At 34.3% G+C, this 15943-nt stretch overlaps 3 protein-coding genes and 1 long non-coding RNA gene across 4 annotated transcripts; 1 reads left to right on the top strand and 3 right to left on the bottom strand.

Moving 5' to 3' along the window:
• LOC104732241 (DUF21 domain-containing protein At4g14230-like) lies at positions 3164–5733 on the bottom strand. Its single transcript, XM_010451778.2, has 8 exons — positions 5361–5733; positions 5197–5273; positions 5030–5113; positions 4608–4945; positions 4309–4396; positions 4142–4215; positions 3560–4043; positions 3164–3477 (listed from the first exon to the last, which is right to left on the bottom strand). Exons 1-8 carry the CDS (start codon positions 5602–5604, stop codon positions 3436–3438), a joined length of 1431 nt encoding a protein of 476 aa, XP_010450080.1. The 5' UTR covers positions 5605–5733; the 3' UTR covers positions 3164–3435.
• LOC104732240 (DUF21 domain-containing protein At4g14240) lies at positions 6557–9702 on the bottom strand. Its single transcript, XM_010451777.1, has 12 exons — positions 9328–9702; positions 9135–9211; positions 8964–9047; positions 8756–8869; positions 8422–8505; positions 8243–8314; positions 8088–8155; positions 7860–7947; positions 7695–7768; positions 7192–7587; positions 7027–7108; positions 6557–6945 (listed from the first exon to the last, which is right to left on the bottom strand). Exons 1-12 carry the CDS (start codon positions 9569–9571, stop codon positions 6847–6849), a joined length of 1482 nt encoding a protein of 493 aa, XP_010450079.1. The 5' UTR covers positions 9572–9702; the 3' UTR covers positions 6557–6846.
• Positions 11119–12516, bottom strand: LOC104732239 (plant UBX domain-containing protein 16-like). The gene has a single exon (XM_010451776.1). The coding sequence runs from the start codon at positions 12498–12500 to the stop codon at positions 11202–11204; it is 1299 nt and encodes a 432-aa protein (XP_010450078.1). The 5' UTR covers positions 12501–12516; the 3' UTR covers positions 11119–11201.
• LOC104732238 lies at positions 14284–15151 on the top strand. The gene is made up of 4 exons (XR_002034512.1): positions 14284–14653; positions 14745–14803; positions 14899–14980; positions 15086–15151. It is a non-coding gene; the product is annotated as an uncharacterized LOC104732238 (long non-coding RNA).

The following is a 15943-nucleotide window of genomic DNA, read 5'->3' as shown; positions in this document are numbered from 1 at the left end:
TATTTTTGATATTAAGCCTGCTCTGATACCATATTAAAGATTATATGACTCGATGATCTTATTGATTTACAGAGAAGTGATATATATACATGAGTGTCGATGAGCTAGGGTATTCTAGGAGAGTTATGAAGAAATATACACTTTACATAAACAGAGATTCTAATCTAAGATTGTAATCAAATCATATCACGTTAATCACTCCTTAATATATCTGACTTACTGAGAGGTAGAGCAATGTCAGCTATTTTTTCAGAATGACATTAAAAATAATAAAAATAGTTGTTTACGTACTATGACGCAGTTGCATTTTCTTGCTCTCTCTCTTTTTTTTTTTTTTGGGGCACACTTCTTGCTGTCTCATAGTACGTAAACAACTATTTTGTATTAATTAACTAAATAATCTCTAACCTTTTTTATTAGGTTAATAATTCCAAGTACAATTGCAAATTTACAATAGCAAGTTATGTATGGGTTACATGTGGAAGTAGCATTTAAGTTTTCATATTATATATCCCTTAATTCATTGGTACGGACTTTTGGAATTTATCGTGCAGTTTAATTTTATATATAGAGCGTTAGTTTATTAGAGAACATCGTCTTTGCTAGATCCATGGTGAGCGAAGATAGTAACCTCCACTGCTAAGAACATAATTTAACTCAACGTTGGATAGGGACTCAAAGGTGATTTTACATGAAACCAAATTGCAATTACCTAAACTCTTGTTTCGAGTGGTATATGTCAAGAAATTACTAGAGTGGAAGATGCTTAAATAATCCCACTAACTCACATCCTTTCCGTACGCCTATTAATTATTAACACTATTTTTGTTTTTATTCTGTTCTAAAACATTTAAATATTTTTTTAGTAAATATATGTACATTTATTTTTGAAATAATTATCATTAATATTATTTATTTTTTCTTTATAAGTTAAAAGATTTTTTTTATTTATTTTATCTATACTTTATAAGTTAAAAGATTTATACCATTAAAAATTAATAAAATGTATGTACTAAAATGGTTGCGAACATGTATATACTTCCGCGACTTTCGTAGAATGATTAATTATTTTGTGAGTTAAAAATCTAAAATATATGAAATAAATTAATATTTTTAGTGTTAGTTCGAACCCGTAATGTCAGATCGGTTCTGGAACAGATTTTTTTACTTTAACCCGCAAAAAATTATCCTACAAAACCCATGACCCCATGGGAGTATATAGTACATGCACCCATATGTCCCGCTTGAGTTTAAATGATTAGGATATGTGAACATTTTACTAATTCAATTCTTGTTTTGTTTTAATGGTGAAAACGTGATAATATGTGTTAACCCACCATATAAAGTCTGACCCGTAACAGATTTAATGACTTTAACCCGTAAAATTATTATTACTTTGATTAGGAATAAACTTTTTCAAATTTAAGAAAAATTATAGTTATTTAATTAATTAACAAATTAGTATTTCATGCTAATAGTAGTGATTCGGATTTTTTGGAAAGTTGGGATTATGGGAGAATAATTGTTTACAAAAAAATTGAAAACCCTATCATAATTTAATAAATTGTAAATTATAATATATAATTATTTAATGTTAATGGCAGTCTTGTAAATAGGTGGTAACTTCATGATTTATTTGCTAAATGTACTTGGAAAATGTATATATAGATTAGACTAAAAATTGTATACTTTTTCTTTTTCTTTTAATCAAAAACTTCATTATAAAATTGGAATGATACTTTAATGGAGATGATTTACAATGTGTAAATTTTTGTATCTTAAAATGATTTAGGTTGTATACGGGAAGAACCCTCTTTTGAAAGATTTTTCATATATATAGTCATTGATCGTTGTCACCAGCAAATGCGGAACGAACAAAACCATGGAAACTATGTTAGTAATGGGCGCATTAAGCCCAGAGAGTTTTTCAGCCACACCCTCCACATCCTATTAATCTTTCCGGCTGTGTCCGCAGCAACTTCAAGGTTCTCAGCTTCTGGATTTTTACACATCTTGAAGTTCATGGACAACGTCGACCCGATTTTTGTGCATGGATTCAGTGCTACAATATATATAAAGCAATGACGTTAATGTAATGTGCCTCTTTAAATATATTCTTTTGGTTAACTATGAAATCTTGGACATAAAACATGCATGCAATCTCTTTAAACACAAGACCAGTCGTTGATCATACTGATTTGGCGTAGTTAATCCTTCCAAGCAAAGTTCAATTTTTGTTTTTATATTTATAAAATATATTCCAACATGTTTACGTTAATATGTTAAAGTATTGTAATCATCATTTATAAGATCGAAATGCAAAAGACAGACTTATATTAAAGAACTGTATATCTCACGCTGATTAGGAGAGTAAGGAGTGTAAAGTAGGAAAGAAGGGGTGAAATGAGAAGAGAAAATAGGAAGTCTTCCTTGGCGAGCATAGTATCTCAGAGTAATATCTATAACATTTGTGACTGTTTCATCTTCATTGACAACAAAACGGATGGGTCCAGTACTCCCTACCACCTTGATGCTTACAAGCAATTTGTTCTCCTTCAAATTCTTCATCTTCTTCTTCTTCTTCATCCTGGCTTTCTCTATCTTTTTTTTCAAACTAATTACATCCATCTTTGTTTTCTTGTTTAGTTTGGTGTTCCGGTGATTAGTTCAGTCCCCTATTTAAACTTGTCAAACAACCTCTACGATTTAGTGGTGCTTGTTAGGTTAAGTGGAGCGTATTAGCAGCCACAGCGGTTAATGGGTTTTTAAGGGAAAAACTATTTTTTTTCCTGGTTTTCATCAGTGATAATTGGTTTAACGAGTTCCAAACACGGAATCTGATGATTGGTCTACGTTATTTATATTTACTTCCAGCCATCTCAAATCTCAATGTTCTGGCACGATACAAGAGAATCTCATGAGAATATATCTCGAAACAGTAACATTCACTTTGGTCTATGGATTCTTACGTTAAGTCCTTTGTCCAAACCGCCGGTGACCAATACTCTCTCTTCATCATGAGCATTAGCCGCCTTTTATGGTCTCCCAAAAGCCTTTAGAACTGAGTTTATTTTATTTAACAAAGTGCATAGTGGGTTCCTACTACGTCTGCTAGTACTGGTACAATCTTTTCCCCCAAGAAATTGCACATGAGCAATAGATATGGTTTAATAATAATATGAGTAAGTACTATAGTAGGGCAGTGAAGAATCTAACAAGGATATACAAAAGAATAAACTCGGAGTAAAAGAAAGTTGAAAGAATTGTAGATTATATCGACATGTACGTATTTTACATTAAACAGTGAAAGAGAAGGTGCTCAAAATTGCCTTTATTTATTTCCCACATCTCAAGCAAAAACTCAACAGCACCCACCTGAAATCATCAATTGTTTCCTTGAAAAGCATCGGTCATGGTTGCGATCAGTTTGTCATCCTATTTAGAAGTAGAAGATGCCTTCGGCGTTTTTGGTCCTCCCTGCAAAAAAATAAAAACCCAGTTCTTATCTCTACAGATTTTTCCACTTAACCATTTCGTTTGCAAGAGGTGTGTTACTTACAGTTCCCTTTTGGGCCAGTAACCTCCGGCCTGAAGGTGCTCTAGCTAATGATGAAATGGCCACTGCTGCTACAGTCGCCACCCGAATCCTTTTATGCACGTCTATATACTCATCTGTTTCATCCACAATCTCCTCCTGCAGAAGTTCTTCAAACACATCTTCCAATGTGATGATACCGACTACGTCTCCATCTTCAATCTCCTCTGAAGTATGCGAAAACCCATGTCTGCCGGCATCGCTGATGAATGATTGCCCATTAGCCTTGTCGATGCAGACAATGACACTGTCGTTGCTTCCTTCTCGCTTCAGTAACAGAGGTGCAGTCAACTCGGATTTACCACTATTGTCTTCAAGCACAGTGTCTTCAAGCACAGTCGAAGGAGGACCTTTGCTTTTCCCCTTAACCTTCACAACTGCAGCCATGTGACTGCTCCCTTTTTGAAACTCATTCAGTATATCATACAGAGGCATATCAGCCGGAACCCTGTTTAATAATTTATCACAAAAGGAACATCGTTGTTCATAGAGATGCTAAAGGAAGGAATATGGAAAAGATAGCAAGCAAAATAATAATGGCAAGACCTTGGAATTCGGCGTATACCAACAGCGCTGACAAGAGTCCCTGTTTCAGGGCGAACTGTAAGGAGACTCTTCACCTAGAATACAGAAGAATTCCTGATTAGAGTTTGCATAAGCTACCATTGAAACATGGAAATCATAACATCGGAAAAAAGGTCAAAAACACCTACCAAGAGAAGTCCGACAACATTTTTTGGATTTTCAGAGTAGACAGGAACGCGGCTGTGACCTCGTGCTTGAATCTTATCCATAGCTTCCCTAGGAGATTAATCCCAAGCAAAATAGTCAAGGATACGGAGTCAGATATGTTATATAGAGATAGTTACAAAACTGATTGCCATGCTCCAGTTTCAGAATCAAAAATACAAATAACAATATACATTAACCTACATAACCCGGTGCACCAATAGATGAACATCGTGATAACAGGATAAAGGTTCACGATACAACAGTTAAGAACCACACTCACCTATCCAACTTTGAATTTATATCCAAGGAAAAAGTTGATTCAATTGGCGTCATGGCTTCTTGAGCAGTCTTCTCAGTCAAATCAAGTGCTCCACTAATGATCGTGGTCTCATCATGTGTAAGTTCACCTCCTTTACCAGCAGCTTCACCGTGAATGGATACAAGAGCTTTTAACTGAGCTCGCCTAAATAAAGGATCACCGTGTCCCAGTACCCAATCCAACATCTTTGCAATAGGAAAAGATATCGGATACGAGAGAACCATTAAGATACGGACAAGCCATACCAAATTAGCTCCCACTGCCAATCCATACCTCGTACATATAGCTTGAGGTATAACCTAAATACAAACAATGTTAAAATCACTGGGAAGCCTTGATAAACCTAGCAAAACCTTGGAGGCAGAAGAGCAAACCAAACAAACCTCTCCGACGAAGAGCACGAAAGTGACGGATAGAATAATAGCAACATACTCATTGAATATCTTATCCAAGTATATAGGAAGCCCCTGCAAATTCAACAATTGAATCCTCTTTAGACCATGGTTTCAATTTCATCATCATAGCGAGCTTAAAAGGTTAAGATGATTACCTCCATAGCAAGAGCATTGAACAGAAGCAGAGTTACCAAAAGCTGATGCTGTTTCTGAACAACCGGAAAAATCGCAGCTGAAATAAAACCCCATTCACAACCAAAATCCAAATCAATTGATTCAATCTAACTATCTAAGCAGCGATTCCTAATAAGTCAATTACCTGATTGTTTCTTCTCTTTTGGAGTACCACTGCGTTGGAGGATCTCGAGCTCGACGAGACCTAGAGACATGAGACCCAAAGTGAGCCCAGACATAATTCCGGCGAAGAGGACGAGGAAACAAGAGATTCCGGCGTAAGTGATCCACTCCAGCGATCCGAACGGGATGGCTTCGCTTCCCACGGTGTTAGATTGCGAGATTCCGGCCAACATCCTCGCCGCAACCACCGCATTAATCGGATGCATCTTTGAAGACCTTCTTCGTTCGTCTCTATCTGTTGTTTTGCAATCTCCTACGCCTTTTTAGATATTTTCTCCCCCTCTCTGATTTTGTAACCTCTCGTCGGCGACCTAATGGGGTCGGGTTTTTGTACAATTTTGAATTCTTTGGATAAACAGCAAAATTTTTATTTTTCTTTTTTTCTTTTTATTACTAGTCCCCAATATTTACTCATGTTTTAAATTGACCCCTTTACTTTTCTTTTTTTTATGGTGTAGGAATTAGCATATATACAAACTGACAAATACCCTTTAGAGAATATCCTGAATTTTTAAATGATTCTTTTGTTTCTTTCATTTTCTAACTGGTATGTTATTGTATATCTTTGCAAATGTATGGTTGTGCTTTCATCTAGGAGTTTTTTTCCCAACAACATTTTATAGTTGAGTTTGAATTCGGATAATGACACATAAACAATATTAGCATGTTATCAAAAAGAAAAAAACAGAACAATATTAGCATAAACCACTCTACTCTAGGGCCCCCTCTACTATATAAGTCTTGTTGATTCATCTGCATCGTAAATGGTTTATAGATTCTAATATTATTATTTAAAAAAAAAAAAAACAGAAAACAATCGATAAAATTCTCATTTATTTGTTTTGGCCAAAATTTTATTTTACTATCGAACAATAAATTTTCAGTTTTGTGTTGATTCAGCTAAAGTAGATCTAACGTTAATCAAACTTAATTCGACCAAATCAATGAAAAGATGAAAATTTATTAGTAAAATAATTTGACAAAGCTATTGATGATTTTTTTTGTAATAATAAGTTGAAGATTTTGTTTTTGTATATCAAAGATTAACAATGGACGGAGAATTTTTTGACGCATTGTTTCAGAACTATTGCTATTACAAAATTAGCGCCGACGGAAGTCTTGTGACCATAAAGCTAGCTATTCATTGCTACTGCAGCATTCTACGAAAAAAGAATTAAGTTATGGAGTCAGTCAATTACAAACTGTACGTATTTTTTGTAGAATACATTATGTATCCGTAGGAAACAAAACATCTTCAAAAATTTGGGACTAATCATTGCTTCTGCTGACTTTTTTTTTTATGTATAAAAATAAACATGATGGATAATGTATACGTTATCAACGGAACAGAAGACTTGGATCTTTTAAGTTATTCTATTTTCCCTCTTTTGTTTTTTTATACCGCCACAGAGCTTTTGGCTCCTCAAGCAAGCACGCTGCACGCAACATCAGTTGTTTCTTCGAATCGGCTCGGCAATAGTTCCAAGCAGTTTATCTTGTTCCTGCCCTGAACCTTTTATCGGCTGCCCTTGCTTATTTTGTCCTCCCTGCAGATACAAGTTACAACAATTCTAACTTTCTCTCCTGCACAACGCACAACAAGAAAGAACAAAAGAGTGCTAACTTACAGTTCCCTTTTGTGCCAGCAATTTCCGGCTTGAAGGAGCTCTCGCTATTGACGAGGCAGCCGCTGCTGCTGCTACTCGGATCCTGCAAGAGAGAAAAAAATTCAGCGGCTCAAACATTGTTGCATAAGATATTATGCCATAGAGTTAAGAGTATATTAGCCTAACCTTTTATGTACGTCAACATATTCATCTGTTTCATCCACAATTTCTTCTTGCAAAAGTTCTTCAAACACATCTTCCAAAGTGATGATACCTATTACCTCGCCATCTTCTATAGCCTCTGAAGTATGTGAGAACCCGTGTGGTCCACTCTCGTTGTTTGGAAAGAACGATTGTCCATTAGCCTTGTCAATGGTAACAATGACATTGTCGTGGTTTCCTTCTCGTTTTAGTAACAGAGGTGCAGTCAAATCGGAGTCATTGCTTTCATCAGTATTCTCTTCAAGCAAAGTTGAAGGAGGAACTCTGTTTTTCCCCTTAACCTTCACAACTGCAGCCATGTGACTACTTCCCTTTTGAAACTCATTGAGTATATCATACAGAGGCATATCAGCTGGAACCCTATTGTAGCAACATTATAACATCAACAAGCGAAACTTCATTTTACAGAAAGATACTTGTCGAAACAAAATGGAAAAGACTGGAGGGAACATTAGTAATGGCAATACCTTGGAATTCGACGTATACAAACTGCACTGACAAGGGTCTCTGTTTCAGGGCGAACTGTAAGTAGACTCTTCACCTAGAAGAAGGAAGAATTTCCTGATTAGAGTTTGTCAACGCATGAGATAAACAAGCATGGAACCATGCAAAGTAAGAGTCAATGACATTACCAAAAGAAGTCCGATAACATTTTTTGGATTACCAGAGTAGACAGGAACACGGCTATGGCCTCGTGCCAGAATCTTACCCATAGCTTCCCTAAGAGATTAATTATTACAGAATGCAATATGAGATACAAAGTTGAATATGACCTGAAAGTAGCTGCAGAAACGACTGAGACAACAAGTAAAATACTAAAATCTTTCAGGCAAGTAAGACAGCTGAGAACCAAAACTTACCAATCCAACTTTGAATTTACATCCAAGGAGAAAGTCGATTCAATTGGTGTCATTGCTTCTTGTGCAGTCTGTCAAATTAAATACCACTTTTGCATGATAATATCTCTACACAGATCAAGCCATGATTCTGAAATTCTAGAAAGTCAAGCAAATACCTTCTCAGTCAAATCAAGAGCTCCACTAATGATTGTGGTCTCATCATGAGTAAGTTCACCTCCCTTGCCAGCCTAAAAACATTGACAGAGAAACAAAGTAACCAAATTAGTAAATCCAAAGTTCCAAAAGGTCGTGAGGAAGGAAACAAAGTAGTCAGCATCTTCACAGTCTCTAATACCTCTTGGCTATGAATGGATACAAGAGCTTTCAACTGAGCCCGCCTAAATAAAGCGTCATTGTGTCCCAGCACCAAATCTAAGATCTAACCATAAGCGTTAAAAAAAAGTTAACCGAAAGCAAACTTGAAATATGGAACTCATTGTATATAACAAGAACAAGCATATACCAATAGCCAAAAGAACAGATACAAAATACATCAAAGAAAAACCCATCAATTGCTCACAGATAGACAGAATCAAATGAAAGATAAATTAATTTCCACTTGATGATAAACCTTTCACAGGGAGAAATACAACAATAACCATTCTTGACCAAACACTCTTAAGATTTACCTTTCCAATAGGAAAAGCAATAGGGTAGCATAGCGTCATTAAAATGCGGACAAGCCAGACAAAATTTGCTCCAACCGCAAGTCCATACCTGGTGCATATCGCTTGAGGAATAACCTTAAACAGCGAAAACAAAAATGTTCAAAAATCATTCAAATCCTTGATAGACAAACCATAAACTTAGATTCAGCAAAAAACTAAAAACACATACCTCACCGAAAGCAAGAACAAATGTGACCGAAAGAATAATCGCAACGTATTCATTGAATAACTTATCCAAATATATAGGTAACCCCTGCCAAAAGTTCCACAAATTCATCAACTAAGTCTATCAATCAATCTCACACAAGAGCTGTAGAATCAAAAGCTAAGAGACGATTACCTCCATAGCCATAGCATTACAGAGAAGCAGTGTCACTAATAGCTGATGCTGTTTCTGAACAACCGGAAAAATCGCAGCTGAAATAATTTCAAACAGAATCACAAATCAGAAAATCAAATTCCAAATAAGGAAGAAATTAATTGAGTCGAGAAAGAAGAAGGAAGTAAGGAAGACGAATTCAAATAATCATCACCGGCTTGTTTCTTCTCGTTAGCTGTACCACTACGCTGAAGAATCTCAAGCTCGACAAGGCCAAGAGACATAAGCCCCAAAGTGAGCCCAGACATGATTCCGGCGAAGAGAACGAGGAAACAAGAGATTCCGGCGTAAGTGATCCACTCAAACGATCCAAACGGGATCGCTTCACCGCCGTTACTGTTGGCTTGTCCGAGTCCGGATAACATCCTCGCCGCCGCCACCGCATTAATCAGATGCATCTTTCCTTCTACCTCGGATACAGAGCTGATGATGATTCGATTAGAATCGTCACGATGAATATGTGATTCTCTGGTCACACGACCCCTTTTTCCTTTTGGCCCCTTTTTTGATAATTTTATAATTCGTTGGATCTCACCAACATGTCGCGGATTCAGTTCAGTACAATTTTTGTATAACAAAACGGCAAAAATGTTTTGAGGAAATTGAATTTAGACCCTCAAAGTTTCATCATTATGTTAAGAAGACCCCTTTAATTTTGTTGGCGTTATGAAGCTCCCTATTTCCCACAACCACAAACGTTAAAATTGTAGCGTGTCCACAGAGATTTATGATCTCATAGAAGAATCTTTTACAAGCAACATGTTTTGTTTTTGTTTTTTTGTTACTATTTAATTTAATTGTTTTTTTTTTGTGTGATTTATATATGTTTGTAATGAGACTTTAAACTGTTCTCTCTAATGAAGTTCTTCCAAGTAATGACCAATTTATATTGTTAATCAAAGATGGTATCGCAAAGAAGCGTTATTTAGGTTGTCAATTGTAAAGGAGCTAAAATCTCATAGCACCCTTTAGTTTGGGAAAGGATGATTTAGTTCTTTCTTTATAAAATAAGATATTTTCTATTTTCGAATGGAATCTATTTCATTTCTTGAACAATTTTTTTGACATAGATTTTTATATAAAAAAATATATAGTATACATACAAATAGTTTCCTCCAAAAGTTGATGAAAGGAGTTTTGTAATTGTTTTGTGATGATGATTTAGTACTTCATAATGAAACTCTTTGAACATTTCAAAATATTTATGTTTTTTTTTTTTTTTTTGATAAATACAATAATATCTACTAAAATCGTATGTAAATATAAACTATAAAAGATTAATAATTTATCTGGCACTTTAAATTATTGGTCCCATATTTCTATGTTTTGGACCCAATAAGTCGTTCGCCCTATTATAGTGTTCAAGAAAAATAGTCTTAATCATTTTTCAGTATTGAAAAATTCACATGTTTCATAATATTCTTAATCAAAGGAGTTCATAAATCCGTATGAACCTTTTGGATGTCTTTCTCATTTCTGTGACCCAGACGATAACCCCATAAAATATCTTATATAAGTATATAAAATTAAATTTGTTGGTACATAACAATTTGGTTCTTCATCATCAACGGAACGCTACCATAAAGAACATATCAAATATATAAAAACATTTGTCTTTAATAAAATGAAACCCTTCTGAATCCCAAAAGAAATAAGTTTAGGTGAATCTAAATATTAATTTGTTAATTGTGTTAAGATACTAAAACTACACACGTATTGATATTTTGCTCTAAACAGAATGCGAAGTATCACACTAACGTGAGCTAGCAATTGACTATTCGCATCAAAAATTCAAAATTTATGATCCTCTTTGCGATTTCAAAGCCAAGATATACCTTAACTTGTTGGGCCATTAAAGTGATTCGGAAGAGTGATTTGTGTTGCTTAAGTTGCATAGTAGAACATGACCCGAACAAAAGAATGTATGTATTATTAAAAAGGTTACTGTTTCTTCACAATGAACTTAGAAAGACTAAAGAAGGAACAACTCAGCACCACCATATCCGATAAACTCAAACCGTGAAAGCTTCATTCCCAAGTAACCGAGATCATCGAATTAGCGAGCCCAGATTGGTCGAACGTGGTGTCAGCTCCATAATCTAGAGTCTTGGAAGCACCGGGAATCGCCTGCACCAGCTTGAAAGCCTTTTTCTCAGATTCATCCATGTTAGAATAACAGAAAGACCAGAGAAGCTGAATCGGTTCGCTCTTCAGAAACTTCCTCGGCTTTCTCCTCCCATCTGGAAATCGAATGCACAGACTACACAAAACGCTTGGATCACAGTCTCCCTTTGGCTCTTCAGTCAAAACTGGGAACTCTAAACAAGCCTCATCAGACTCTGCATATTCTTCCCCAATAAAAGGAGGCACGAAGTCATCACTGTTGTTGCTACATGACGACCGAGTCTCCCACGCGTCTTCATCTTCATATTCTTGCTCCAAAGAAGGATCCGCAACTTGATTGTTATTGTTGTTACTTGATGACCAAGTATCCTCCTTTCCTTCAAATTCTTCACCCCAGGAAGGAGCAGGGGTTTCATAGGCGATGTTGCTTGACAAACAAGTCTCTGTAGTTTCCGTCCGCATGTTCCTTATCAGAGAAGCAATGTATTCCTGAGGACCAGCGTCCGTAAACTTCATCAATTCCTCGTAAAGACTGTCATATTCAATCACGCCGCTCCACATACCCATCTTCTGGCCAGTGATGGGATCGATTACAAGCACCACAGGAGGAGCAGATTCGATCTTGTAGAAACTAGAGATTTTCTGACCTTCGATTGTGTCATTATAGACCTGCCATAAGATGAAGTTGGACTCAACTGCTCGAGCAATCACGTAGTTTGACCATACATCTTCATTAAGTGTATGAGAAGCTGACTCCGTCCTGGACTGGAGATTCACTATCAACCATCGATTCTTTTCACTTGAGAAAGACTTCATATCTTCAAAATAACCCTCTTGAAGTATATATGAAGGAGGAGAATACGAGGAAGACAAATCCGAGTCTGATTCTTCGTCAGAGTTTGAACTATCTTCATCAGAGTTTGAACTATCATACGTTCCTGATGTTGCCCTGTCCTGGACTTCATGATTGTCGTGATAAGTGAAAGAATCAGAATTGTTGTTGTTGGTGATCAGAAAGAGGTCGATGGCTTCATTAATGTTCCAACCTGATGTCTGTAAGAATCCCCTTGCGGTTTCTGTGGTCTGACCGACAGCGATCTCCAGGAAAGACGAGATCAGTTGATCCTGCCAGAGATCCATCGTTCCGTCAAGCTGTTCCCTTGTTGTTAGCACTCTCTCTTGGTTCGAAAAAGATGGCTCCATTGTTGCTTGCTCAGAGAGAAACAAATACGTCTAGGGAAAAAAAAGGAACTGAAGAAGGGATATAGAAAAGTTTAATATATATAGAGAGAGAGCGAGAGAGGCGGAGAAACAATTTCTTTAGGGTTGCTTCCTCTGATTCTAAGGAAAAGGAAAATTTTCTTTTCGGTTTTTTTTTTTTTTTTTTTTTTTTNNNNGATATACACAAATCTTTAAAGTTTTTTTTGAATTGTGTAATCAATATTTTCCTTTTGTTTTTTTATAGATATACAAAAATCTTTAAAGTTTACTACTTTACAATTGATTAGTATTTAATTTAAGTGTGTTATTTAAAATTGGTGTAATCAATATTTTCCAATTTTTTTTTATAGATATACACAAATCTTTAAAGTTAACTACTTTACAATTGTTGACAAAAAAAAACTACAATACAATTGATTAGTATTTAATTTAAGTGTGTTATTTTAGTTTTTTTTGGTAAGACGTGTGTTATTTTGTTAATCTTTAAAGTTAACTACTTTAAGTGTATTTAAGTTGATTTGTTTAATTATGTGTTTTAAACTTTTGATTACTTTTCTGTATATGTTTTACAGTTACATGTATATTTATTTAAATGAGATTTGATGAGAACCTATAATTTTTTGCAATTCACCATATTTATTTATTGTAACTTTTGATTATTTTAATTATTAATAGTTGTAAATATAATAGCATCAAATCTAATCTATATAATAATAGCAAATTGAATAAATGTCAACAACAGTTGTGATTTTTCTATTATATATTTTCTTTAAAAAAAATAAGTTATAATATTTTAAAAATAATTTATACGATTGCGTCTGTTTATTGTAAATATATATCTTTTCACCATATTTTATTCACTTTATTTCATCCGTATTTTTCATTTTAAGAGTTGTATATGTTCATTATTCATGTCTTTTGAACTAACACAATCAATGTTTGTTGAAACATATTTTCTGTTTTATGTTAAATCAAAATAATTTGAATAATTATATCCAATATATATCTAAATAATTTGAATATTAACTTTGGAAAATATGTATTTTCAATAGTTTATATTTATTTTATTTTTAAAAGTTATGTATTTTTACTATAATTTTCCTTGATACGTTTCACTAGAGATTAAATATGTTTTATATTAATAATTATTTTATTAAAAATTTGCATAAATAATTACAATTATTTAATTTGTTCGATATTCTCACTTAAGTCTACTTTTTCATAATTGAATTTCACTAGTGATATAAATATTAATAACTATTATGATAGTTCCAATTCTTTATCATTCTTCACAAAATATCTTATATTAATAATACATTAAACAATATTTTTGGCAAAATCATTTTGTAGTATGACTTTTTATTCTATAATTATTTTTTAGAGTTGTCTCTATGCCATAATAGTTTTTATCATAATTCATAAACAATATTTGTTTGTTCTTATTTTGATGGTTGTGTTTTTACTAACATTTTATGTGTAATATTTTTGTAGTTTTAACTGTACTTATTATTTTCTCCTTTTTAAATAATTTTTATTTTATTAGTAGCACATGCTCTTAAATTAAAATATTACTTTCAAATAGATTTATAATATCCAATTTTTTTTTCTTTTAAATACTTCCCCAGCGATATTATTGTTTTTAAAAATGTTGGACTTATTATTGTTTTTATTTTTTAAAATTAAAATCTTAATTATTAAATTTCACTAATTTAATCAAGTGTAAAATGAAACCGTTAATGGTATCAATATCGTAGATCAAGACAAATCCGCTCCAAAGAAATCTCTAGAAGAAAGCAAATCCTCAAGCAACTTCTTCTCCAAATTTCTCGAATTCCTCTTCTGTACCGATGACTTCTCTCCAATTACACTGCTCCGTTCACTTCCTCCGTCCTAAACCCCGTCTTCGCTACTCTCCTCCTATCTTCACTCCCCGCGCCTGCCACTTACCCGGAAAATTCAGTTCCCGTGATAGTTTTAGAGTCAGAGGAGCTAAAGCTAATTCGTTCCGTTGCTTCGCTTAATCGGACACGAAGGAGGAAGTGAGTTTTGCTGAGAAAGAGGAACGGCCTTCGTTCGATATCAATCTCGCCGTTGTCGTCGCCGGTTTTGCCTTCGAAGCCTACGCTTCATCTCCGGTAAAACTTCAATTTCAGGCGAAACTTTGCTCCTCCTACTCTGAGGTTGATTTAATCTGATTATGATTTTTGTTCTGTTTGATTCTCTCAGGAAAAAATCGGGAAACGAGAGGTTAATGCGGCTGGTTGTAATACTCTTTACCTTTCTGAGTATGTGAAGCTCTCTTTTGGTTTTTGAGACTTTGTTGCTTTTAAGAGTTTTTTTTTTAGATATTGTTAGAGTTGAAATTATACTTGTTTCACAGGTCATTTGTAAGGGAGGTGTATGATGGACAATTGTTTATAAAACTTAAAAGAGGATTTGATTTTCCTGCCTTGGATCCGTGGGTGTGTGTTTTTACGTTTCTTGAAGCAATGAACTTAGTACCATGTCTATTGTTTGTTCTTTTTTACCTCTACTGAAGTTGTTATTATTGGTTTTTGCTTTTCAAGGAACGATTGATCCTTATGTGGTGATGGACTTGGATGGTCAGGTTGCTAAAAGCAAAACCAAATGGGGGCAAGTCAAGTCTCTTTTGCTTTACTGAATTTTCACTTTGGAGGATCGCATTTTTTTAGCTAGATTTATGAAGTTACTTAACTAGATACATACAATCTTGGCCTGATCATAGTGGAAGTGTTCAGATGCAGCCTTATTCTGTCCGAGTTTCTAGTTAGATATGTTATACAAATCTAGCTTGCTTCTTAAACCCATCATTTCATGATTTCCTGTAAAACTTAAATTTTACTTTTGAACTTGTACAAGTGTCATAGCCCTCAGCCTTGCTTAGTTTTTTTTTGTCTAAAAGTTAGGAGCCTTTGAAATTTATATGTTTTATTGACTGTTAAATATCAGATCCTCAGTTACTGGTATAAATTAACTTGGTGATTAACAGTCTACTTTATTGGCAGGACTAAAGAGCCAAAATGGAACGAAGACTTTGTTTTTAATATCAAGCTGCCTCCTGCGAAATAAGATACAGGTAGAATAGTGTTTCAAGTATTGTGTCCTGGTCAACTCTGAAAGTAACTGTAGAAATCTTATATAATATGAGAAGGTTTTCCTCAACTTTTGCTAAGGAGATGACACTTGGTATGTGTATATCTGACACATGTATTCATTTGTTATTTGGACCTAATTAATTTGTTATTTGGACCTTATTAACTTAAATTATTTGTAGTTTGGACTTTAGTAACTATAGGCCCACAAAACCAAATTTTTTTTTACATTTCCTTCTTATATAGATATTTTCAGTTTTGCACAAAAATAAATATATAAATATAGAATGTTTGGTTGACAAAATATATATA

Source organism: Camelina sativa, chromosome 12 (genome assembly GCF_000633955.1).
Source record: "Camelina sativa cultivar DH55 chromosome 12, Cs, whole genome shotgun sequence".
NCBI lineage: Eukaryota > Viridiplantae > Streptophyta > Magnoliopsida > Brassicales > Brassicaceae > Camelina > Camelina sativa.
This window is presented reverse-complemented; position numbering and strand designations above follow the sequence as displayed.

Coding starts and splice junctions, on each gene's coding strand:
- LOC104732241 (XM_010451778.2), bottom strand. CDS start 5,604: ATGCATCCGATTAATGCGGTGGTTGCGGCGAGGATGTTGGCCGGAATC. Junction 5,114..5,196: donor TCAATGCTCTTGCTATGGAG/GTAATCATCTTA, acceptor TTGAATTTGCAG/GGGCTTCCTATATACTTGGA. Junction 3,478..3,559: donor TACTGGCCCAAAAGGGAACT/GTAAGTAACACA, acceptor ATTTTTTTGCAG/GGAGGACCAAAAACGCCGAA.
- LOC104732240 (XM_010451777.1), bottom strand. CDS start 9,571: ATGCATCTGATTAATGCGGTGGCGGCGGCGAGGATGTTATCCGGACTC. Junction 8,506..8,755: donor TTGCTTTTCCTATTGGAAAG/GTAAATCTTAAG, acceptor GCTTATGGTTAG/ATCTTAGATTTGGTGCTGGG. Junction 7,109..7,191: donor TATGTTGACGTACATAAAAG/GTTAGGCTAATA, acceptor TCTCTCTTGCAG/GATCCGAGTAGCAGCAGCAG.
- LOC104732239 (XM_010451776.1), bottom strand. CDS start 12,500: ATGGAGCCATCTTTTTCGAACCAAGAGAGAGTGCTAACAACAAGGGAA.